The sequence below is a fragment of the Haliaeetus albicilla genome, chromosome 12, assembly GCF_947461875.1.
Source record: "Haliaeetus albicilla chromosome 12, bHalAlb1.1, whole genome shotgun sequence".
NCBI classification, from domain to species: Eukaryota; Metazoa; Chordata; class Aves; order Accipitriformes; family Accipitridae; genus Haliaeetus; species Haliaeetus albicilla.
The window spans coordinates 10,708,468-10,732,990 of NC_091494.1; the positions used below are offsets into that span (position 1 = coordinate 10,708,468).

Sequence of the window (24,523 nt, forward strand, 5' to 3'; positions counted from 1 at the left end):
CAACAGAAGAAAAAGTATCAATAGACACATGCGCATATTTCAACCGCCCAAACTGAGGAATATGTGTCACGTCAGTCTGCCAGATTTGCAAGGCTCAAAGGCCTCTAGGGTTGGTTCTATAATAATGAGGTACATGGTGGCCCTGACAGTCAGGGCACGCGGCGACGATGGCATGAGCCTCAGAGTTCTACAATCGAAATTGCCGCTTTAAGGCTTTAAGGCCCGATGTCCTTGGTGAAAAAAACAATGAGCTTCGATTGCTTGTTGTCTCATATTTGGTACTGGACCTATTGCCACCCCTGATACAAGAGCATCTGCACGAGCATTCCCTTCCACAGTAAAACCAGGCAAGCTTGTGTGGCTTTTAATATGCATGACATAATATGGGGAGCACTGTTCCTGAATCTCCATCCATAACAGCTTCAACACACCAAATAACTTTTCATTTCCCACCTGACCAAGCACAGCCTTATCCAATCTTTGAACCAAACCCACCACATAAGCTGAATCGGTGACAACATTTACAGGATCTGGAAAATGTTGAAACACCATCACCATTGCTCGAAGTTCTACAACTTGAGGGGAGCCTTCTTGCTCTTCTATCTTCTGTTGCCATTGCTGGCCATCATGCCACACAATGGATGCTTTTCCTGTTTTTCCTGAACAGTCAGTGAACACCGTGGGACCAATCACTGGCTCTGATTGACTTAGTTGCTTTTGTGCAAAGCGTATTTGACTTCCCATTTTAATTAACGGATGAGAGGGAAGATGATACCCAATTTGCCCAGTATAATTTGCCAAGGCTGCTTGCAATGCAGGGCTATTAGCGAGACACCATTCAAAATAATCGGTTTTAACAGGCACAGTGATACATTCCGGGTCCCTGGCTATCAATTCCATACATTGAACCCGGGTCTTCATAATAATTTGGTCTAAAAGCTCAAAAAGACCTGGGGCAGTTTTGTTTGGTCTGAACGGTAAGAAGGCCCATTCTAACACATGCAATGGATCCGGCCAATCAGAATTCCATTGTGCGATCATGGCAAAAGGTACCAATTTGTCTATTAATACAAAAACCTGAATTGAAACTGTCAGATCAATTCTCCACGCATGTCTATGCACAATTGCTTGCTCTACTTCTGTAATTACTTGTTTTGCCTCAGAGGTTAATGCCAGTGGTGCAGCAATGTCTGTATCACCCTTCAATAAATCCAAAAGTGGCTGTAATTTCGATGATGGCAACCCTAAATAGGGTCGAACCCAATTGATCACTCCGGCCAATTTTTGTACATCATTTAAAGTTTTTGTCTCCAATTGTAACTGAATGGGTTGTGGTGCGACCATCTGATTTAATATTTTCATACCCAAATACAGCCACGGCTGTTGACGCTTTACCTTTTCAGGTGCAATAACTAGGCCTAATCGCTGTAGTGAATGACGTGCTGTGACTTCCATTTCGCTTAACATCTGTTGAGATGGAGCGGCTAGCAAAATGTCATCCATATAGTGATAACAATAACTTGTTGGGAATGCAGCATGAACTGGACTTCAGGCCTTTGCCACAAACCACTGACAAATGGTGGGAGAATTTTTCATTCCCTGAGGCAAAACTTTCCAATGATACCTTTTCACCGGCTCACTGTTGTTCACTGAAGGTACAGTGAAAGCAAACTTCTCCGTATCAGGTGCGGCTAAAGAGATGGTGAAAAAACAATCTTTTAAGTCAATTACAATAATTTCCCATTGCATTGGAATCATAGTTGGAGAAGGTAACCCTGGCTGCAATGCCCCCATGGTTGCTATTACCTCATTAATCTTTCGTAAATCATGCAATAGCCTCTGTTTTCCAGATTTCTTTTTGATCACAAACACTGGTGCGTTCCATGGGCTATGAGAGGCCTCAGTACGTCCTGCGGCCAATTGTTCTGCAGCTAAAGATTTCAAGGTGAGGAGTTTTTCTTGATTGAGGGGCCACTGATCCACCCACACTGGTTTATCTGTTAACCAGGTCAGTGCCAGTGTCGGGCACTCCATGCCCTGCAGCACAGTGGCCCCTATGAAAAATCCATGGTAAGACGCACCCCCCGTTGATCCAACACATCTCGACCCCGTAAATTAAGTGGCAAAGTGGTGACATATGGCCTCACAGTGGCTTTCTGTCCCTCTGGGTTGCTTATTAGCACAGGCTTTGCTGCAATAAAACTATTTGAAACCCCACCTACACCCAACACTCCTTCCGCATTTACAACCAATGGCCACAAGGAGGGCCAGTTACGCTGCGCTATGGTCATATCAGCCCCAGAGTCCAGCAAACCTATCAATTTTATCTGTGATGGGGATGCATTTGCCATAGTGAGGGTACAGGTAATTTCTGGCCTGCTTTCTGTAATGCGTTGTGACCAAAATACCTGTGGCTTTCCAGTGGACGCAAAACCTTGAGTACCACAAATCACCTGTTCTGTCACAGGCGCACAGCTCATAAATGGTACAAGTTGGGCAATTCGTGTGCCTCCTTTTATAGTGACTGGAGGGGTTGCAGTAGATACTGTTGCACATATTTGCCTGTGATAATCAGCATCAATAACTCCCAAATGCACCATTAACCCTTGCAAAGTACTACTTGATCATCCTATTAGTAAGGCACTTAATCCTTTACCAATCAGTCCCCAGGCTTCCAGGGGTACTTTATGCACTCCATGGGTAGAAAAAGTTACTGTGTGGGTGGTGTATAGATCCATCCCAGCTGCTCCTTGGGTTTGTCCCCGTAACTTGTCACAAAGGCTTGTGGTGTCTGCGCTGGCTGTTGTACCAGAAAGGGGTTGCTGGAGTGGTAGGGCATTTGTGTCTGCATGCGCCCCTTCGCACTCTTTCTGCCGTTTCCTGACTGGAGGGGTTGACCGTTAGCATGAAATTTAGATTTACATTGCTTTGCGAAGTGTCCCAGCTTTCCGCACTTAAGACATGTAGCTGCTCCCACGGCCACCTGCCCGGCTACTCCTTTTCTATTTTTAGTGGGACAGTTAGCCTTGACATGTCCAGTCTGCCCGCAGCAGTAACATTTCTGATTAGACATACGCATTGCAGACATAGCTGTAGCTAATGCAGACATTTTGTGTTCAACAGAGCCCACCTTCCCACAAGCTGTAATCATAGTTTCTAGGGTTGGATCCCCAGGGAGCATCTCAATCACCTTTTGACAATCTGCATTAGCATTGTCACGGGCTAACCATTTTACCAGCATTTCTCGTATATGTGCATCAAATACCTGCCGCTCTATAGCCTCCATCAATTTCTCTACAAATGACAGAAATGGCTCCTTAGGCCCCTGTTTAATCATAGTATATCTTGCCTTAGGCTTTGCCAGCTCCGCCATTCGGAGCAAAGCTTCTACACCAATAGTCTTTACTTGCTCCAATACAAGTGGATGCCATTGAGCCTGATGTTGAGGATTATTAAATCGACCAGTCCCAGTCAGAACATCAGCTCTGTTACCATAACGTGGATCGGTTTGTGAAAGCTGCAAATTGTGTACTGCTTGCGCCTCTGCTCTCTGAGTCCAGATACTATGAAAAACGGCGCATTGCACAGGTTGGAAAATAATTTGAGCAATTTGAGCAATATCATAAGGTATCATTTCTTCCATAGTTAATAGGCATATTAATCGCATAACTGCAGGGGAGTTGGGACCATATTGCGCAGTTGCCTTTTGTAAATCCTGTATAACTTTCCACGAATATGGTCTATGTTCATCCATAATTCCTTGTCCTGGATCACCCCGTACCACCGGGAAAGCCATCGCCTCAGTCCCCCTTAAATTTGTTTCACTGGAGTTGCCTGCTGTTACAGGAACGTTAATTTGCTCGGGTAGGTCCCAATTTCCTTCTTGCAGAGCTTGAGCTTTCACCTGCTGCCAGAATTTCAGGGGGTTGTGGGGACTGACAGTAATTCGAGCTGGCGGAAGGACCCAGGGCTGTCCTCAGCAACGGGAGCCTCCCTGTACTTGTCTCTCCTTCAGTGTTCCCATAGACCCCCCAGATTCAGGATCCCCCATATCATTGTCCATGGGATCATCCCAATCCTCTGATGTTTCGGCTGGCAGAGGGGGGGTACAGGCATGAGGTCCCCTGTTCCCCTCCCCATGCCCGGGGGGGGGCTATTCATCCCTTCTTGATCCTCTGAATCAGGCTGCAAGGGGGGGTGGATGGGTTCACCGGCGCCTCTGCTGTTTCAGCGGGGCATACGTCACTACCAAGAAGCAAGTCCTGGGGCTGCTTATATGTTCTATCTTTAGTAGTGCGAGGATGTCCTGAGGGCTGCTCATCATCAGAGTCATCAACGAAAGGGTTCTGTTGTCGGCCCTGTGGCTTTGGCCGCCCCGCGCGCTTGTCAGAGGACTGGGCAACAGACCCCACGTCCTCTGTGGGAGAGGACTGCTCTCTCCCCACGATAGGGATGTCTGGCTCCTTCATCCTATCCCTTTGTTCTTTAATGTCTTTGACGGTTTCAAGGAGCAGGTACCACATCATCAGGAGGCTGACTGCCTCCCTAGACCCTCGGGACGCACTGTCAAACAGCTTGTCCCGAGTCCTTGCCACACAGGCACACTAAATGCAGTCACTGTATCTGCTTTATATCCATGTTGCTTGCCCCATAAGAGCATTTTCCACAACATCAACTCTTCTACTTTAAGTCCTCTCTTTTGCAATATTACTTTCCACATATTTACAATTCCGGCGTCCTCTTTACTGAGGGTCCCGCCCATGTTCCCGGCAGCTCACCTGTTTATCTCCAGGTGTCAAGTATCGGTCCGGACTAGCAGTTCTTCCCACCGCTCTCAAGCTATGCCGGGCTCTGTCTCCACTGCTCTCCTTGCAGTCACAAGCATTATTTACAGCATCACATCGGGGTCACCAATTGTCATGGTCAAGACGGACAAACGACAAGTATGCATTCTTATAGTACAAGCAAAGAAGGGTTTTTTATTACTACAAGCCAGCAAATTTATACCCATTATACTTGTTACCTTGTACATATGTCTGTCCCTCATTGGTCAAAAAGTTGTCAGAAGTTGTTTTTCTCATCCCTCATTGGGTGACTTTTTCAGGTTCCTTATCACAACTGCAAACGGTCAATACATTCCTTAAACTTAGTTTCCTAGGCATGCTTCTCATCCTTTCTTGTCAAGGTCAATGTCCTCCCCAGGCCCCTCAGTCCAGCCGAGGTCCTCCACACATAACAATGTAGAGATTCATATTGTTTTACTTTTTGATATGCATAACTGCTGAAAATATAAGCTGAAAGATGGCACAGAAGAATGTAGATGGAATAAAAGCCCTGGATTTTGTTTTTAGAAGTATGCTATACAGCCTGCCAAATACTAGATTTGTGTCTGGTCATTTGTAAAGACCTCGGATTGTACATCCTTACAGGTAGTTGTCACCCTCATAAGAGGAAGGACTAGATGAATCAAGCATCCCTGCGGAAAATTCCTGTGCCCTTTTAATTGATTTGTTACTGATCCACCGTATAGTCTCATGTAAAATGCTGGTTCTCTTAAATGGGCTAAAAGGGGAGATGACGTGCCTCCCACCTAACAGCTAATGCTTTGTATTTGTGGGACAGCTGCTATGCCAAGAACACCTTTCTATACACTGGCATGGAGTATTAGAGTCACAGAGGCATGTTCTCTGCAGTAGATTTGAAGGAGTTATAATGATTGGGATGGTACTGAAAACAAAGGTTTTGTCTGCCAACAAGACTTGTGGGCAGGGATGCGTTGTTGATTTTTTAATTTTTTTTTAGTAGGGAGGTTTTTTTTCCTGTGGATGCTTTGCATTAGCTTTAGTAATAGTGGGATTGTAATTTTTTTCCAATTCATTGGTAAAAATTACATACAATGATAGTAAAATATTTAAGAAATGGTGGCAAAAAACTTGAAAGTTACATTGCTGCTACTGGTTCTTCAGTAGTCTCTCTCTTATTTTAAAAAATGTTTTCTAAATGGTATTGCATTCAAGCGCGAGTTTCATTAACAACAAAAATGGCATTAAATGTAAAGTAGATGGGCAGATACTGTACCTGATTAGGATGGTTAAAAATTCCAAAAGATGCATCCATTTTAGTTTTACTGCCATCTCACCAAAATACCTTTTTTTACTTTCTAGTATTTGTCACACTGAAAAATGATGCTCTGTCTTCCTTTCAGCTTAGTTTCTTGTTCAGTTTCGTCATCTTTTTGTGCTTCTGTAGACCTCATTTTTATTTTCTGAAATACATCATTCTGTATTCTTGCCCAAGTTGCTTTCTCTGTGAGCTGTGTAGCATTTTGGCTTCTTTTTTTCCTTTATGGTTTCGTGAAAGTTCCACATTAATTCTTACTGAGTATTTTTATTGTTTCTGCTTCTTACATATATGTACCAGCAGTTCATGAACTGTAAACACAGGCTGCATCATAATTTGTTTAATTCTGTCTAACCTTTCCCTTCTGCATCCTTTTTCTTACATGTTTTTGGTTCTGCTTAGCTTTAGGCAGCATTTCCTGCCCCTTTTAAAATTTCCTTTGATGAAGTTCTGTGTATATGTTGTTGCTACAAGTTGCCCTTCGTTGTGGTCCTTACTATTTAGATCTTTCCTAGTTCCCCATCTCAAATTGCATCCCTTCTAGCATTTTGTTCATCATTAAATCAAGAATTGCTGGTGACCTTTCAAATGTTCTTTTTAACATATTGGAGTAGGTGGATATTTGAAAGCTTGGCAGGGGGGAAAGCTTTATAGTTGCATGCTTGCTATTCCTACTAATGAATGATAAATGTCCTCTAGTTTCATTATATCTGATTTAAGAAGTGAAAGACAATGGATTCATTAACTGTAACAAGCCTGCTAAGCTACGCTGGTTTAGCCAAAACAATAAAAAGCAAAAAAACCCAAAGACTAATTAATAGCATGTTGCTCAGGTCTTGCTGCCTATTACCTGCCTGAAAAACGTAAAATCTAGTATTGGTACAACTAGCGTAGGTTGCTTAATGGGTGCCTGATTTTTGTTATTAGAGAGTACGAGTTGTGATCTGACAAAGCACGTGCTTAACATTGAGCAAGCAAGGATTACTCATGTGCTGCAAAGCATTAAGAAGTCACTTTCTCCTCACAGCACAATCAAGTTTAAGACTGGACTAGAGAAAGGCAAGGTTAAAAAAAAAGACGGACCTTTATTCTTCAGAAAAAACAGGGTGAATGCAGCTGTCTAAGCACTATGAAAACTACTGTAAAACCTGAGTGGTGCTAATCGTACTACCTGTATGAAGTCAGAGTGTATTTCTCATCTGAAAAATTACAATATGTGATAGTCTCGAAGCAAACGGTTTAAAGCAAAAAAGTCCCAAGTTTCTAGTGCTCTTCTGCTTTCAGATTTCAGTTTTCAAGCTGACCAGTTTACTAAAATGTGGATTGAGTTGGAAATACATCTATTAAAAGAAAGAAATCAGGACTTTGAAACTTTTCCAAGAGAGCTTCCTATAGAAAGCACTGTATAGTTGTATTGTTTTGTTTTGTTTTTTTTTTAAACTGTCCAATATTTTATTTAAAACTCAACAAAGTGGTGATATTTTAAAATAATACCTGGGCAAACGAGCCCTTGGCTGTCTGATAGTACAGCATTTCTGGTTCCACTCAGGAAAAAGTAATTATGTAAATGTTTTACATTTGTTACAGTGCTATACCATGTGTATGTACATAGTGCATGGATCCAATGCAGTGGATGATGCAGCATACATGCAGCTTGAGGCTGATCCAGATATGCAAAAGAATGGCTGCAGGAATATTTCTTGTCCTGTGACATTTACTGTGGTTTGGTTTGACCTCTTCATTGGCATGCACCCAGTTTCCTTGCGGCAGAGTCTGAGGAAAATCCGTGGTGTATTCTAAATTTCTGACTAACCTATTGGCTCAGTAGTTTGTCCATCTAATTCTCAGTCTTGTCCCTGGGCTGGTTTTCTTGCTAGTGTGCCTCAAGAGGAAAACAGTAGTAGTCAAGGCTAAATATAAAAATGTGGGTCTTGGGCTTTGGTTTCTTTTATCAAATGTTTTCTGAGGAGAGGATGGCGTCCACAGGTTGAGAAGGACAAGAAGGCAAGATGGAAGGGCTGTGAAAGGTGAAGGAAGGAGGTGTATTCTCTGATCACAATGTGGTCATTCCTAATGAGGTCACCTCAACCTTTCCCTCCCTCAAAAGTTAGATTTAATAGTAAGCGGCTTTCCCCAGTGTTAACTAAAGGTGTGATGCCTGAAGAGCAGTGTTCCAAGGGGAGAACATGCTCTCTGAGGGTCCTGCAGTAGTACTCTTGCATAGAGAATGCTCTTGATTGCTGCCTCCTTTTCAATTTCTTTCTAGCCTGGGATTTGGAGTCCGGTGAACCTACCACAGAAAGCCGTGGCACTGGACACTCGGCTCTCATCCCCTGACCCTTTCTTCTACTGTTGGCACTTTTGTGTTGTCCCCAGTTGAGGCACCCTAACGAAAGCTAGGCTTTTTGGATCCAGGACCAAGGCCTGGGAAAATCTTATGTCTGTCAGCTTGGTCTCAGAGCATCAGATCACTGGGAAACCTACTTCTGAACACTTCTTGGACGACTCTAAATAGGCAGAGGTGGGGGCAGGGGGAAGCAGTCCTCTCTGATGATCAGGTTAAACTGAATCATCTGGAATGCTTCTGAGGTGAGTCCTACTCTTGCTGTTCTTTAGCATCTTTTTTTTAACCCTTTACTAATCCAGTTTGAGGTGGTAAGGCAAAAATGGATAAGTGGCTTCTTAAATTATACATTGTTTTATCTAAGTCTTTGGTTTTTCTCCAGGCTGACAATGCCTCCTGTTGTTATTCAAGCAACTATTATATAGGACAGGAACTTCACAGTGTAACTGAGTTTATTTTTGAATTTCCCTTTCATGTAGATGTCTGCTGTCTCTGACACGAAAATGTCAGTACCAGCCCTCAGTCAGAGTGCATCTTCCATTCTGTACTCAGCTGCAATATTTTTTTTGTTCTGTTGTTTTTCCTCCACACTAGAAATATCTGGTTTTAAAGCAGAGACGTTTCAGTCCTGTTAAATTTTACACTTGCTGACTCACATAGCACATATAGCTGTTCTGGAAATAACTGTTCAGTAAGAGTATTCTTTCTGTTGAGTTAGTATATTAATTTGATTCCAGCATCCTGATCATGATTCACTACCTGTCTTTTGTAACCAGCTTTGCGCTGCTCCAGCTTTTTGCTGACTGATGTTCTCTGACCATTAGGAACTCAAAGCCTTTCATGTAAACCCACTGGGTCAGTGCTGCTTTGGAGCAATTCAGTTGCTACTAACTGATACAGTGTTACCAGTGACTTGTCATCCGATGTGATTGTGTGTACTGAAATAAGGTTGTTATGTCTGTGAAGTACCTTTTCAAATACAATAATATTTCATATAAACAAAGAAGTTAGCAGTCAGTGAACAGTAGGGTGCATCAGATAAGTAACAGTAAAAAAAAAATAGCGGACAATCTGAAAAATAGTCTTGTATTGTTTTTGTCCTTCACATTACAACAAAAAGTCTCACTTGACTTAATTTAGTTGATGAAACTATGCAAAATCGGTTACTTACCTGTTGCTTCTCCTTCAGCCTTGCAGTGCAGGGCATGTCAGTCCCTATGTCAGCTGTAACCTCTGTGGGATAGGAAAGATTGTTCCTTTCTGTTGAGGGCCTGTGCAGGAGATGACAATTAAAGAAAATGAAAAGATGTGAGAGCAGGGACTTGTGTGAGGAGCAGGATCTGGGAGATTTCAGAAAAGACCAGGGAACAGACATACAAACAGAACTTAGATAACAGAAAGACTAAGTCTTTTCCTAGGGACTTAGAGGGACTGTATGCACTCTGTTCCAAACCAGAAGGCTGCTGAAACTCATTGGACAAGTAGCAAGACTGGCAGGAGGGAACTACGGAACTACCCCATGAGGCATTGGGGGGGGCATATGTTTGATTTCAATGTTATATGAAATTTTTTGTTGTTGTTTCTGACCCAGCATACCTTGGGTTTTTTTCTTCTTTCAAAACTTAGTTTGGAATGTAATAGCATACAGCTTTATAAATTCAAATGTTTTTGGTATGCAAAGTTTAAAGGAGGAGAGCTAGGCAGAGTTAACTTTATTCTCCACCATCATAAACCCCACTAGTTTCTTCAGTAACTTCCAGCTGAAACCTTCTCACCTGCCATGTCACGCTGCTAGAAATCTTTGTTCAGATCATCTGCTCTGGGCATCTCTGAATTTAATAAACTTTCTGATTTGCTCCCTGCTTGTCCATTGCTCCTGCAGTCCGTTTCTATGGTCCAAATCACATCACACTTTTTATTAGATCTGTTGACTTCTTTTTTTTTATTTTACACTGCACTAATTTTTTGTACTTATTTGTATTTCTTCACATGGTGTCTTTTATAAATGGCTCTGTTTTTTTTCTCTCTTCCTTTCCCCTAATTCTCTTTGCTGTCTCCAATTTCCTCTGCTTTGACTTACAAATTGTCTTCTTTATTCCTCCCAAACTGATGAATTCTCCTCTTTTTTATGGGCAATGGTAAAAACAAAAGGTCTGTCATTTGTATTTACTTTTGGAAATATAAACCCAAATGAGAGGAAGCCTTGGCAAAGGGGGCAAGTTTACATGTTTCCAGTACAGAGAGTAGCTGAAAACACTTACACTAGTCAGTTAGGGTGGCTAATATTCAAAAACACTCTTTCGTGGAGATGGAAGGGTACTTAATATATTCTCTAATTTGGTTGATTTTTTTTTCTTGCATTCCCATGCTTGGAGGCTCCAGCAAATTTGGGGAAAGTGAGAATATATTCTCTAATTTGGTTGATTTTTTTCTTGCATTCAATGCTTGGAGGCTCCAGCAAATTTGGGGAAAGCGAGTCCAGTAATCATTTCCTATGTTGGTTCTCTGAAACTTAAGGCTTTGGGGCTGAATTGGTGCTTCCCATAGAAGAAATTGTTCAGGAGATGGGGACAACTCCAGGGAGATGGAGAGATTTGAAAATAAAATATTTCTGTGTAATATACGTATAGTTATAGAAATTTTATTTTGTGTATAGTTTCAAGTCTGTATTAGAAGTTCTGTTGCTACATTGTACCATGGAGCATAACTCAAGAGTCACTGTGTAACTTAGTTTTAAATGCAACACAGTGAACCTAGTTTCTGAAGGCTGCCTGTAATTTTTATGATAAAGCTTTTATATAAGTTGATTGCATTTGGCCTAAGACTAAGGATAGTGGGATTTCTGTTAGTCTACTGATTTTCTGCTTTCCTATTACATACATCAAAGCTCCATCATACAGTAAGCAGTCACTTACAGCACATGCATAGTGATTTTTATTAGATTTCAGGACTTAAACATGAAAATATCTTGAGCAGTGACCTGTAAGGAATGCCCTGACACTAGAGAAATGCTGTCTGTGTTCCATTAATATAGGTCTGTTACTCAAGGATCTGTATTGAATAAAGTCAGGTTGCTGCTGGGAGTCATGCAGCACTGGACTTGTAGCATTGACAATACTTGGATAATATCATTTTGTTTAAACCTGCATTTCCTAGAATTATATTTATTGTCACTTCCACTTTTTAAAAAAAGTTTTACTTTATTGTCCTCATGGTTGAGAGGAAGATTTAAAAAACATATTTTAAGTGCCTCCTAAAAACAGGACCAAACTAAAGCAATCCCTGCTCCAGACAATGATACACGATCACATCAATCTTGGGAACACACTCATGATTCTTCGATGTTTGGCTTGGACAACTTGATTCAGATGATATATGTAGTTAAGTCAGAGCTATGACTGGATTATAGCCATTCAATCTACGTGGGATTTGTAGAATAAAAATGCTGGTGATAACTCAAGTGCTTGTTCTAGGATCTCTGACAATTTTCCCTGAATTTACAATTTTTCCTACAGGCTTTCTAATAGAAGATTACAGCATAACATGTATAACACTTCCATATCACTGACATGGTAGCTTATATTATGGACTACTCAGGATGTATGTAACATTCTTGCTCGGTGATATTAATTCTCCTTTCACAATTTTGTTTAGTACTTCAAAACCTGAGATAGTTCAGCTCAACCCTGTAGGTAACAGCTGTTTGTGCTGGTTTTTTCCAGCTTCAGTTAGGTTTTTATTCTTCACAGAAATTACTGTAACAGTAAAAGACTTTCTTTTATCTGTATAAAACTGCTTTGTGCTATTTTTAGCGTATTCTGCTATGTGTAAGCAAATAAGTTATATTTAACTGCTACTCAGGTGATGTAGCTTCTCAAAGTACATAAAGTGACAACCTTTGATGGTGTAATAAATCATGTATTAGTCAGAATCGGGTTACTTTTGAATTCCCAGAATAAGTGCTCATGGAATACTGTGAAAGTCTCATATAATTAGTAGTGTCTTTTTTCTTTCATTTAAATATTTTTAATTTTCCAATTAAAAACAAGTACTTGGAGAGTGCTAGGACATCTATGTATTTTAACTTAGCAGGATTGTTTTGAAAATAACATACAAACATCTCAACATTCTTTTCATTATTATTTTTTGAGAGTGACAAGTACCATTTCACCACCTGTACTAAACAGACTTCTTTATCTCTGGATATTAGCCTGCATTCTGTTATCACTGGTCATAGCAATATGATGAAGTGGGAGCTTGGAAGCAAATCTTTTAGAGGATTCTGTGTTGGCCGGTTCCATGAGCAGTTCACACAGACATGGAACCACACTGATTGAATCCTCTCACTGCATGTTTTGTTACAAAACATTATCCTATATTACCTGCTTTCTAAAAGACTTCTAAAATCTCTGAGAGTGCAAGTTCTTTCTGATGCATAAGGTAAAGGGACCTAAAGTATTTTGCATTTGCATTCTAGCTGCTCCGTGAATAGAAAGATAAAGTTTCTCACTCTTTTTTGTTATAACACTTAACAGTCATGTCTTTCCATCATTGCTGCTAATTATTATTTATTATTAATACAACTGTACAAATGAGAATTATTACTGCCTCTCATTATTTTATGTTAAATTCTGTGGGATTTAATGTTCATCTTAAATTGCCAGTTTCTGGAGCCATTTGATCGGAATCCGAGAAAGGGAAGTCCTGGCACTGATTGCCTTGTATGATAAAATGTCTGGATTTGTGGATGAGATGAGAGCAGTGGATACCTTTTACCTCAACATTTGCAGGCTTTTGACACTGTTTCCCACAGTATTGCTATATTCAAGTTAGGATGTTACAGTCTGGATCGGTGGACAACTAGATGGACAAATAACTGTTTTGATGGTAAAGCTGAGAGGGTAGTGGTTAATGAATAGCTTTCTAGCTGGTAACAAATGCTGTACCTCAAGGGTCTATACCTGTTTAAACTCTTTATTAGTGAGGCAACTTCAAGTTTGCGGATGACACCAACTGGGGGGACTGGTTGATGTCTTCAAGGGCAGAGCTGCCATTCAGGGGAATCTAGACAGAGCGAGGGTATTGACCAACAGGAACATGGTAAAATTTAACAAGTATGAACACTGGAGTTCTGCACCTGGAAAGGAAGAACCCCCTGCAATGATACAGACTGCGGGGCAGCTTAGCAGAAAAAGACCTGGAGGACTTTGTAGCCAGCAAGCTGCAGATGAACCAGCCATGTGCCCTGAGAGCTAGGAAAGCCAGCAATATGCTGAGTTATATCAACAGGACCATAGGCTGTAGACAGGGGGGAGTGATTTATACCTCCCTACTCAGCACTCATTAGACATCTATAATACCGTGTCTAATTTTGCCCCCCATCCCCAGTCCAAGGAAGACAGTTAGAAATTGGATTGAGTTCAGGGGAAGGCTACAAAGGTTGTTGGGGGCTGGAGCACAAGTCCTGTGAGGAGAGACTGAGGGAGTAGGCCTTGTTCAGGCTGGAAATGGGAAGCCTTTGAGGGGATCTAACAGCAGCCTTCCAGTGCCAGTAAGAAGGTTATCAAGGAGTTGGAGCCAAGCTCTTCACAGTGGTGCATGGCAGGAGGACAAGGGGCAATGGGTATAAGTTGAAACAAGAGAGGTTCAGGGTGGACATAGGTCCCATGAAGACAGTCAAACATGGGAACAGTTTGTGCAGAGAGGTTGAACAGTCTCCATCCTTGGTGATTTAAAGACCAAACTCTGATCCTATAGCTGACCCTGCTTTGAGTAGAAGGTTGGACAAGAGCTCTCCTGAGGCCTTCTCCAATTATGATATAAAGAAAACTAAAATATAAATTAGAAAGAAGAGATAAAAATATTTCTGTCTTTGTCCATTTGCTGTGTACTTTCAAGGTGTTTACCGACTGTGCATTTTTGTTGAGGAAGGAGTGGTTGTAAAATGTTTTATCCACAGAACCTCTGTTTCCTTGCTGATGCTTTAAGTAAGAGTGATTTAAGTTTATATTTGAAGTGCATATGAAGATGGTTTCCAGGTTATCAATCTGGTCACATACAGATGTGAGCAGAATGTCCTTTTGCTATTTGGCAGGCAAAAATTGGGACTTGACAGCAGCTTTGAATGACTATGAGCAGCTCCGGCAGGTACACACTGCCAACCTGCCACAAGTGTTCAATGAGGGCAAATACTACAAGCAGCAGGAGCCAGAGCAGCCTCCCCAGGTGACGAAGGCTGAGCGACCCTGCCTGCAAAGGCAGGATGACATTGCTCAAGGTAAGAGCTCTTCTCCAGGGCTTTTGTGGACAAGCAGCTTTCTAGCTTGTCTGCTTGTGAGTTGTGCTTGTCTGCAGGGAGGTGGAAGTCCTTTGCCATCAGCCTGTGAACTGTGTCATTGTGACGGGATTCACAGAGCTGCTGCTGGACCCTACATTTCACATGTTTCAGTTGTCATGAGCTTTGCCTCAGTTCTACAAGTTATTTTTTTAATGTGTGATTAAAGTACAGAAATGCATTGTCCCCAAGCAGTCCTATGGTACATATAAAAGGAATTAATTAGAGGGTATCACAGACCACTATTGTATATAGTTTTCTATGCTTATTGAGACCAAAAAAAGGTTTTAAAAAATCCATATTTCAATCTTTGCATTCTTACAGTATGTGATTAGGGTGTATGAAATCTATGAATAACTTTCAGCTTTAAAATTTTGTTCTTTTAAGGTTCCACAGAAGAAAGGGCAACCTCCTATCCCCCACCAAATGGAAATTGAAACCTTAAGAAAAATGAGTCAACTACCTCTAGCAGTTGATTTCCAGTACAGGATGATAAGCATTAGAATTTACTTTTTTGTTTGCAGACCTTTTATAGGTTGTATTTCAGATTTCTATCTCTCTCAGAGACTGTTGGAATGCATTTTTTTTAAATATTAATTTATCAAGGAACTGTAGTTTGCACCAAAATAAATCTACAGGTCTCACAGCTTGTCATGTAGGGAAGTAATAGCATTAGCTTGGTGATGGCTTTCTATGCAATCATTAAAAGGAACAGAAGGTCTTCCCTTCTGCTGGCTCTTCTCTCCTATTAAACAGGAAATGGCATCAGTACTTAGGAGTGTCAGTAAAGCTTTTTTAAAATTGATAACTTCCATTGGTAGAAAAGGAACTGTAGTGCTTCTTTATGACCCCTTAAAAGCACTGAATACAAATAAAGGGAGGAAGAGTAGCTCAATGTAGTTGATAAAACTGTGTCCCTTCATCCTCATTAGGATATACCTTACTCTAAAAATCCATATTATTAAACTGTCCAGTTTACACTGAAGTGGCCATTTGATATTTTAGTGGGTGTAGCAGGTAGTGTGGGGTAAGTCTGGCTTTAAATGTGTGGACTGACAGTAACTTTGCTACCAATTCAATGCATAACTGACGACTTCATGATCAGAGAGCCATCTCTGACTGAAATGTGAAACTGGAGCGAGTAGGATGTTCAGGGAGGAGCAGAGAAGGGAAAGAAGGGTCTTGTTATGGACCAAGTACTTGGAGTAAAGGATGCAGCCAACAGGTGAGGACAGGACTGTGGTGGGAAGGGATGATGGAGTAGGTAGCAAGAGGATGTCAAATGGAGATGCTATCCTATACTTCAGCTCCCCTGTTTAAAAGTGATTTAGCTGAGATGTACAGGGAGAAGAAAAAAATGCAAATGTAATCAAACCTTCTACCCCTCCCCCCAATTTAGGATATTTTAGGGAGTGCAGTTTAGCTCTTAAAATTAGAAAACCTTTGATCTATTAGAGAAACAAAAATTCACAAACTCCAGGAAAATAGTTTTTTAACAACCATTAGTCAGTTTGAGATGTTTTAAAAACACTGTTAGCTTAAATGATAAGCTGCATTTAAGTAAGCTTCTTTGTTAATTTCTGAAGGCACAGAAGTACAGGAACTTCTTTTATTTTAATATAGCATTGTACATGTTTGAGAGTTGATCACTAAAGGCTAGTTTATGGTAGCATTTGTGAAGCTACAGAGGTGAAGTTGCGCCAAATAGTTTTTTACAAAAGCTTCCAGTATGATAAGGTACCCATTTCAAGGAAAAATCAATGAAAATATTATCTAACTTAACATCATGTAAATCCCTCCAGGAAGCTTTCTGCATATTCAAAAATGCAAGAATACTCCATAAACCTGGTGTCAACTCACTAATGAAACTCAGTAAAATGCCCAGGAGACTTTCTAGTATTAATTTAAGATAATCCCCATTGCAAAGGATGGCTAGAGAGAGTGCAACTCAGTAGAAGACCCGAGGTCAATCTGTTTGAAGCACAGAAAGGCAGTGGTACCATGGTTCTAAGGAGTGCCACTTCTCAGATGCAGAAAGAAACTTTATGCTGAATGTTAGACTTCTGAGAGAAGACCAGTAGCATTTGATGAACATAAATTTTAGGCAGCTACAAAATGTTCATTTCAGTTTTTAAAAATATAAACAGGAGTACAGGGCAGAAAGTAAACAGAGGGAAACTATATCTGTCAGTTTTGACTGAATGATTCATGGTTTAAGCACTTGAAAAGTATTTCTGTTACCCATTTGCTGATACCAGAACTGAGGTCATATAGAAAAGTGAAATGATACAATCGTAGTATTTTGTCCCTTTCTTGACATTCTAATGCTTTTTTGGCTTTAATGACCCTTCACTGTTCCTTATATAGCATTTGTCCATAGAGAAATTCAATAAATTGTAAGATATTAGCTCACAGTTGTTCTGATAAAATAATGCATTCTTTTGTACCAGGCTTCTAAACTGCATCATTCTTTTTGAACTATGTATTGTTTCTTGGGTCAGGATTTTAGAAAACACATATCCATAAAAACTGAGTTTGTCTTAAATTCAGCATAATGATGTTAAAATTGTTTTCAGATAGGTTGTTCTGAGATTAAAACAGTATGGCACGTTCGATATGAAGTGGTTGTAGAATGCTGGATTTTTTGATTTACAAGAAGTCAACTTAATTTAAGACTTCAAAACATTAATTGATTATCATCTATCTGCCCATAAATGTTTCTTCTGATGCATCTTTGGAAGCTTAAGATACATTAAAAAAATTTTTTACAGAAATATTTGTCTCTCATATCTCATTAATTTTACTGTTTATCTATTTTGCTAGAAGGAGAGTGAAGTTCTTATGACTTGCCATAGGGATCCATAGTAAGAACTAAGGAATCCTTTACAGTAGGGAAATAACCCAAAAAAGGTAACAAACAAGAAGTGGAATAAATTCCTCAGTGAAATGAACAGGTATTTGCCAGACTTGGTGTTGATTGTTTTTTTTAATGTAGTTTTATAGGCTAATAGTATCTCTCCGGTTTCTCTACAGAAAAGCGTCTTTCCAGAGGTATTTCTCATGCCAGTTCAGCCATAGTCTCCCTTGCTCGATCACATGTAGCAAATGAGTGCAGCAATGAACAGTTTCCTTTGGAGATGCCCATCTACACATTCCAGCTACCAGACCTTAGCGTGTACAGTGAAGATTTCAGAAGCTTCATTGAACGTGACTTAATTGAGCAGGCAACAATGGTTGCTTTGGAGCAAGCAGGTGGGTAAATACTTCAGATGTCAGCAGCTGGGCAATCTGACATTTTGGTTGACATTTCTAATTATGCTTCATTTCTGGAGCTTGTGCATCCTGCATGGGCAATAAATGCCAGAGAGTAAAAGCAAATACTGTGCTCTTTGTGAAGCAACACATACCCTGATCCTCTATTTCTTTTAAAATGTTATAGAGAAAACTGTCAAATTTACTTAATAAAACAAAGAAATTGAGAGAGAAAGGAAAGGACGACTGATGAGGAAGTCATGCAATAGAGAGTGATGTGAGTCTGGATGGTTGGATGGGGTTGGTACTTCCAGTTCTTGTGAGGAAATTACATTGTAATGACTAACAAAGCAAATATCTTCAAGTTCTGTTGCAGCCTGAGAAAATAGTTTTTAAATATGTATTTTATGTATTGATTATTATTTTTGTAATAAGAAACTAAATAATTTTAAAGTAATATTTCATTATTGCCATGGGGAAAAAAATGAAGACATTTAAAATTAATTTTAATTCAGATTTAGTAGTAGTTTAAAGTTTTAAGTCAGTTTTGAAGGATATGGAGAAATTTATTTAAAATTAGTATCTGTGCCTTATGAAATAGCAAGTCTGTTAATGAACCACAAAATTAACACATCTATGTAGTGAAATGCCCAACTCTGGTGATATAAAGGAGTTATAAAATCAGATTTCATGGCTGCCTGTGGACTATCGAATAGCCAGTTGCTTTTTTCTGTTGACTGCTATACTGGCTTGTGGAACTCTGTGTATTCATCTGAGAGTTCATTCTCAAAACTCGGTGCATAGTCATACTCTGTGTGTTCAAACTGATAAACTGCTGCTTGTTATTGATCAGGGCACTGCATCATAGTATTTAGGCAGGACCTCTGCTAATCTGGTGTCACAATGAATACTTACCATGTTTTATCATACGCTCATTTTTTGGCTTTGGTATTTGAAAAGCAAGACATACTTAGATAATAGCATCAAACAATAAATATTTAAGGACAAAAAAAAAAACCAACCCCAAATAGTATTCAGAAGGCCTTCTGGAAAAAACAGCAGTATAAAATAATGCAGGAACGCTACCAGGCAACTATGAAGTATGAAAACTGTCAGTCACCTATCAAGAAAATATATCTAGTTTCTCTGGGAACCACGTAACACAAGAAGGGCAAAGAAAAAACAGGATGGCACTTCCTCTGGCAGCTCTGCCAAACACTCCAAATTCCATATGGCTATCAGAAAATACAGTATCATTGTTGACCTACCTGCTTCAGTGGAATGACAGCCTTTAGAGTTCGTTAATGCAAGAGTACGAGCCAGAGGACCACAGTGGTTTTCTGACCTTAGTATCAGGGAATATGTGAATTTAGAGCTGATATCTTCTAATTCATACAGAGATGGCTGGCTTTGAGCTTGAAATAGGGCTGCAGAAACTACTGAATTTGCTGCCTCTTAGCAATCTTCTCTCAAATCTCTCTGAAAATTAGAATAAATAATTTATTCTTTTCATCACATTACTTTAATTAGGGCAATAACTTGACTCACACTGGCAAAATGGTCAAAACACCCTCCTTTCCAGGATGCAAGAGGCTCTGGGGAGGCAGGTTGCCAGTTTGTCAGTTCAAGTAAGTTAAACAGATCAAACAGTGAATGTTTAAGAAAATCATGTAAGACTTAATGTAAACTGACCTTTTGTCTCTATTTAAGACATAAAGATATTCGGTTTCCTTTTATTTCCTGCCTATTTTAGACATATTGTTTTCCAAAATGAGTGAATTAATAGGAAGGTCATTTAGCATTAGACATTTTATTGTCTCCTACCAACAGGGCCCAGTTTGACTATGGTTTGGTCAATGACATAAAAAAATTAACCTATCAGGTGCATTCCCTGCAAAGGGCCAAAAATCTATTTCAAAACAAAACAAACCCCACAAAGGACAGTAGCTTCTGTAGCTGAGGTTAGGGATATTGTTAAAGGAAAAGAGAGAGGTGTGTGCTTGGGTTTAAGGGCATGAATTTCAAGAGAAAGGAGAGGGAAAAAAAAAAAAGCAAGCTGATTAGGCAAAAGGAGGAGGAACTTTGTTAGGAACATAGAGCAGCTTACTACTCAAAAAGCATAGAATGGGAGAGCAAAATTACTATTAACAGACTATCGCAAGTGTTGTCTGAAGTGGCTGTATGAGCTGGATGTCTATAAAAGCCTGTAAGGTTTTCATATTCTCTTTTTATATGCTTAGGCACTTGCTACCATTACATCGGTATGTGAAAGGATGTTCAGGTTAGATTCCAGCTGTATAGAAACTCAGAGCAAAATTCCTGATTTACTCAGAAATGCTGTGTAAAGGAAAGGCCCAGATAAAGGCAGTATTATTTACTCTGCTGCTGCAGTGTATCCCCTACTCTTTGTGTGATTGCTTTCCAAATATTTCTCTTAGAGGATAGAATTCACATTCATAAAAGCATTTTAGGGTTTTGTGCATCTTATAAACTCAGCTGTTCATTATTGCCTGAATTAGAGTGAGGTCATCTTGTAAGTAATGTGCAGGCTGATCTCTGAGTGCTCTTGCAGTTATCAGTGTGGTTCTTCGATGGAGGATGGCTCGGATACTGATAATATTAAATGAAGTCTGTGTGAAAGCAATTTTATAATTCTAAATATTTTGCCGCAGAAAGTTGTTCTTCATTATATACATGTGTTCCGCTGTGTATCATTAATGTATAGGCTGGCACAAAGAGAGATATGAAAACAACTTCTGCTGTACTGATGAGTTCAAAAAACCATAGTATAGGCAGAAGAATGGATGGTCTAGCACAGTGTTTCTAATTAAAAGAAAAAAGCTTCTGTTGCAGTGCTGAAATATAATTCAATACAAAAATTAAACTGTATGAACCTTCAAGACTATTGCTTTCCTACACTTTTCCTTCTGTGCTCAGTTTTGTGTTTTCTATGAAGCTACAGGCAAAATAAACAGTAATACATTAAGTCTGTGTTCCACATCCCCAAAAACAAATCCACCAAAATTCTGGAAATGTTTAATTTCAAACTGTTAAAAACTAAGCTTTGTTAAAAAAAAAAATTGATGCCTTTTCAGGTTGTAGAAACATTTTCTTACCCCAGAATTTTTAACAGATTTTCACACAGTGTATGCAGGGTGCTGGGATAGCAACCATTTTGATTATAAGAGAACTGTATTAATTTCCTGATTTCCAAGATTTGAAATGCATGCTTGTGTAATTCAGTTCTAATATGAATGACAAATATTGTATCACAGAGTAGGATGAAATGCAATGTCATAGAAAACCATCTGTCTCAGGTTATGAAAGAAACAAATTAAGAAAACCAGTAATACTGGATCTACGGTTACCTGCAGATAACTGAACTCAGTATCAGGTATCTGCAGCCAGTCAGGCCTAGTTATATATTTCTGTCCCATCTTATTTTACAATCTTTGATTTGCGTTCTGGTCAGTAGCTTCTGTGACAGAGTCTGTGTTGCTTATGCATCAGGCTAAGAGAGAAGCATTTACTTGATTGCTCAGTTTTACTTACTTCTACATGCACAGCTCAACATTACATTTCAAGGACATCAGTAAATATGAATAGCCTTGCAGATGCTACTGCGAAGCTGATTTCATCATCTAGACTAAAAGAGAGAGCTCCTACAAGAAGGTCCTTTCTTTGAAGTACAGAAAATGTATTGGAAAATGCTTTATTTATTCACTTATTTTAAAAAGGAAACAGTCACTGAATGATTAATATAAATCCATGTACAAAATCTATTATTGTAATTTTTTTCAAATCGATACTTGCAAGTACACATTTATTGTATGAAAGGACTAAAACTAAAAAGAAACAAACAAATAAATCCTCTTGGCTAGTCATGTAAGAAACATGTAAAGCATAGAAGTAGCTCTGCTGAAATCTGGATTTGAGTTTCCTGCACCTATTGCTAATTGTCTGACTATTCTGACTGGGCCGCGTAATCCTCTGTTGACTTAGCCAGTCAGTCCTGTGCACACCCCAGAGCAGTTACTGCTGTTGGATTCCAGAAGGGAATTAGTGAGTGTTTAGGGTGAACGATTGGTTTTGAGAATGTATGGGGTGTCCAGAATTAGACTTGCTTTGGAAGCTGAAAATACGATTTTGTGACTTGCTCGTCTTGGAGGATGGATGAGAGGTGGATTTCTGGAAATATGAAGTGCTGGAGAAATGAAAGAAAGGCTGGTTTTAGTCTAGTTTCTTAGGGAAACAGCTTGTGTCAGCAAGCTGTCTCTTAAGATGGTACCACTGTTTATTTTTTAAATTTAACTCTGCCAATTTCAAACATATTTGTGAGTAAGCTTTTACAAGTTTCATGAAAATAAGCAGCTAGGTTATTTTTAGTATTTCCATAGAAGAAAAACTTGCAACGTGAATATTATTAAACGCTACAGAATCCACATGGGAAAGACCTCCAGAATGCCCAACCACAAATAAATGAAAAGCCACCAGAAGTGTCACCTTTAGCCACATGTACCAAGCGCAGGAAACCGGACATTGAGTCCCACTGTGCACAGATTCACTTGTTTTCCTCAGTAACATGTCTATTCTGTCTAGTCTGTTTTTGAGGAGTTGGCCTAAGACTGGTTTACTTAGCTGTATGAAAGAGTATTGTTAATAGCACAATGAAGTGCATTAAAAGACAATCGCACTCAATCTGAGGTAAAATTGTACAAGCTGTGACATGACACTTCACACTTTTTCCCATCTTTAACCATCCTTGTTTTTCTCTTAATGAGTATTCCATTTTTTTCTGTAAGAATTCTGACTTATTTTTGATATGATAAATGCATAGTGATGTTGCAGGCAAGAAACTGACTTGTTTTCCTTGGAGGCAGTGATATGCAATCTAGCTTTGCAGTGAAACTTCAACCGCACTCAATCAGATAGAGCTTGAGAGACGGCTCATGCTTTGCAGCATCTCCTTTTCCCCTGTCAAGAGAGAGTTATATTAAGTTGCTGTTTGCTAAGTCTTTTTAACTTTTTGGTGGTTAATTCTACCAGAAAAATCCCAAATCTGTAAAACGATTTAGTTTATTAGAAGCTTAAACTGGAAAAAAGAAAGTATGGACTAGAGAAATCGAAGAGGAGCAGAGGATTTATGCAGAGTTTCTGCAAAGGTTCTTTAGTATTATGCAACCTCATGTTTGTTTTGAATTTGGTTGGTTTGTATGTGTACCGCCAACCTTGTGCATGTTTGGGCAATGAATACTTTATAATGGACCTTAGTAAACTGGAGGGCAGCTCTGTATCAGCATCTTTATGGGATAGTCATAAACTAGAACAATTTCTGTTGCATATTTTTATCTTCCTGTTTATACTGTTAATGGAGTTTTGCATAGAGGACATCATGCTGAATGCTTTCTTACCTTCTATAGTACCAGTGCATTAGGCATCAGGAGCTGATATCGAAAGCCAAGCCTGGCCCCTGTTAATACTGGAAATGCATTCTCTGTTCCCTGCTGCCTTCTTTTTGAGCCGTTCAGGTCATATAACTATCTAGAATCCTCTTTAGAAATTTCCTCCCATAAATCCTGTGGCAAGAAACAATACACCTGTGGTTTGTAATACAATACGGAGGCTTATGATAATAACACTTAAACCTTTCTAGTGTTAATTAATAGTACTCCAACATTAACTTTCTCTGAGATCCAGCTTACCTTCTTTGCATGGAATACAAGATATGTATCTGATTCTGTATCAGAATGATTGATTCTTGTTGGGCGCTGCAAATAAGGGAGCAGGGAGAGCCAGTATATGCTTTGTATTATGTGAAGTCTGATACGCTTTATGTAGTGCAGGACTAGGATAATATCAGAATACAGAAATAGTTGGCAATCTTCAGCCATGGAGGATACTAGATTCTGTTAACATTTCTTCTGAGTTTGCACCTGAAGTCTTAAGTACCACGCAAAGAAAGGTCAATATTGTGTGCTTGTGTCTGCCTCTCTGATTGTACGTTGCTAGATCATAGACCTGGATAGAACTTTTAATCTTGATCTAAAATTAAGATCCTGGTTGCAGCAGGGATAGAGTTAATTTTCTTCCTAGTAGCTGGTATAGTGCTGCATTTTGGATTTAGTATGAGAATAGTGTTGATAACACACTGATGTTTTAGTTGTTGCTGAGCGGTGCTTACACTGTCAAGGACTTCTCAGCTTCTCATCCTGCCCTGCCAGCAGAGGCTGGGAATGCACGAGAAGCTGGGAGGGGACACAGCCGGGACAGCTGACCCAAACAATCCAAAGGGGTATTCCATACCATATGACATCATGCTTAGTATATAAACTAGGGGGAAAGCTGGCTGGGGGGGCCGCTGCTTGGAAACAGGCTGGGCATTGGTAGGTTGGTAGTGAGCAAATGTTTTTCATTTGCATCACTTGTTTTTCCTGGGCTTTATTTCTCTCTTTTTGTTATTTTACTTTTCATTA

At 39.7% G+C, this 24,523-nt stretch overlaps 1 protein-coding gene across 7 annotated transcripts in view; it reads left to right on the forward strand.

The window, feature by feature from the left end:
• The window catches only part of OTUD7A (OTU deubiquitinase 7A), a 154,520-nt gene that overhangs the window by 102,965 nt on the left and 27,032 nt on the right, over positions 1-24,523 (forward strand). For all 7 annotated transcript variants that reach the window (XM_069798019.1, XM_069798017.1, XM_069798023.1 and 4 more), the window contains 2 exons: positions 14,559-14,741; positions 17,832-18,050. In XM_069798019.1, the coding sequence (XP_069654120.1) occupies positions 14,559-14,741; positions 17,832-18,050 (402 nt within the window). The remainder of the gene's footprint in view (positions 1-14,558; positions 14,742-17,831; positions 18,051-24,523) is intronic.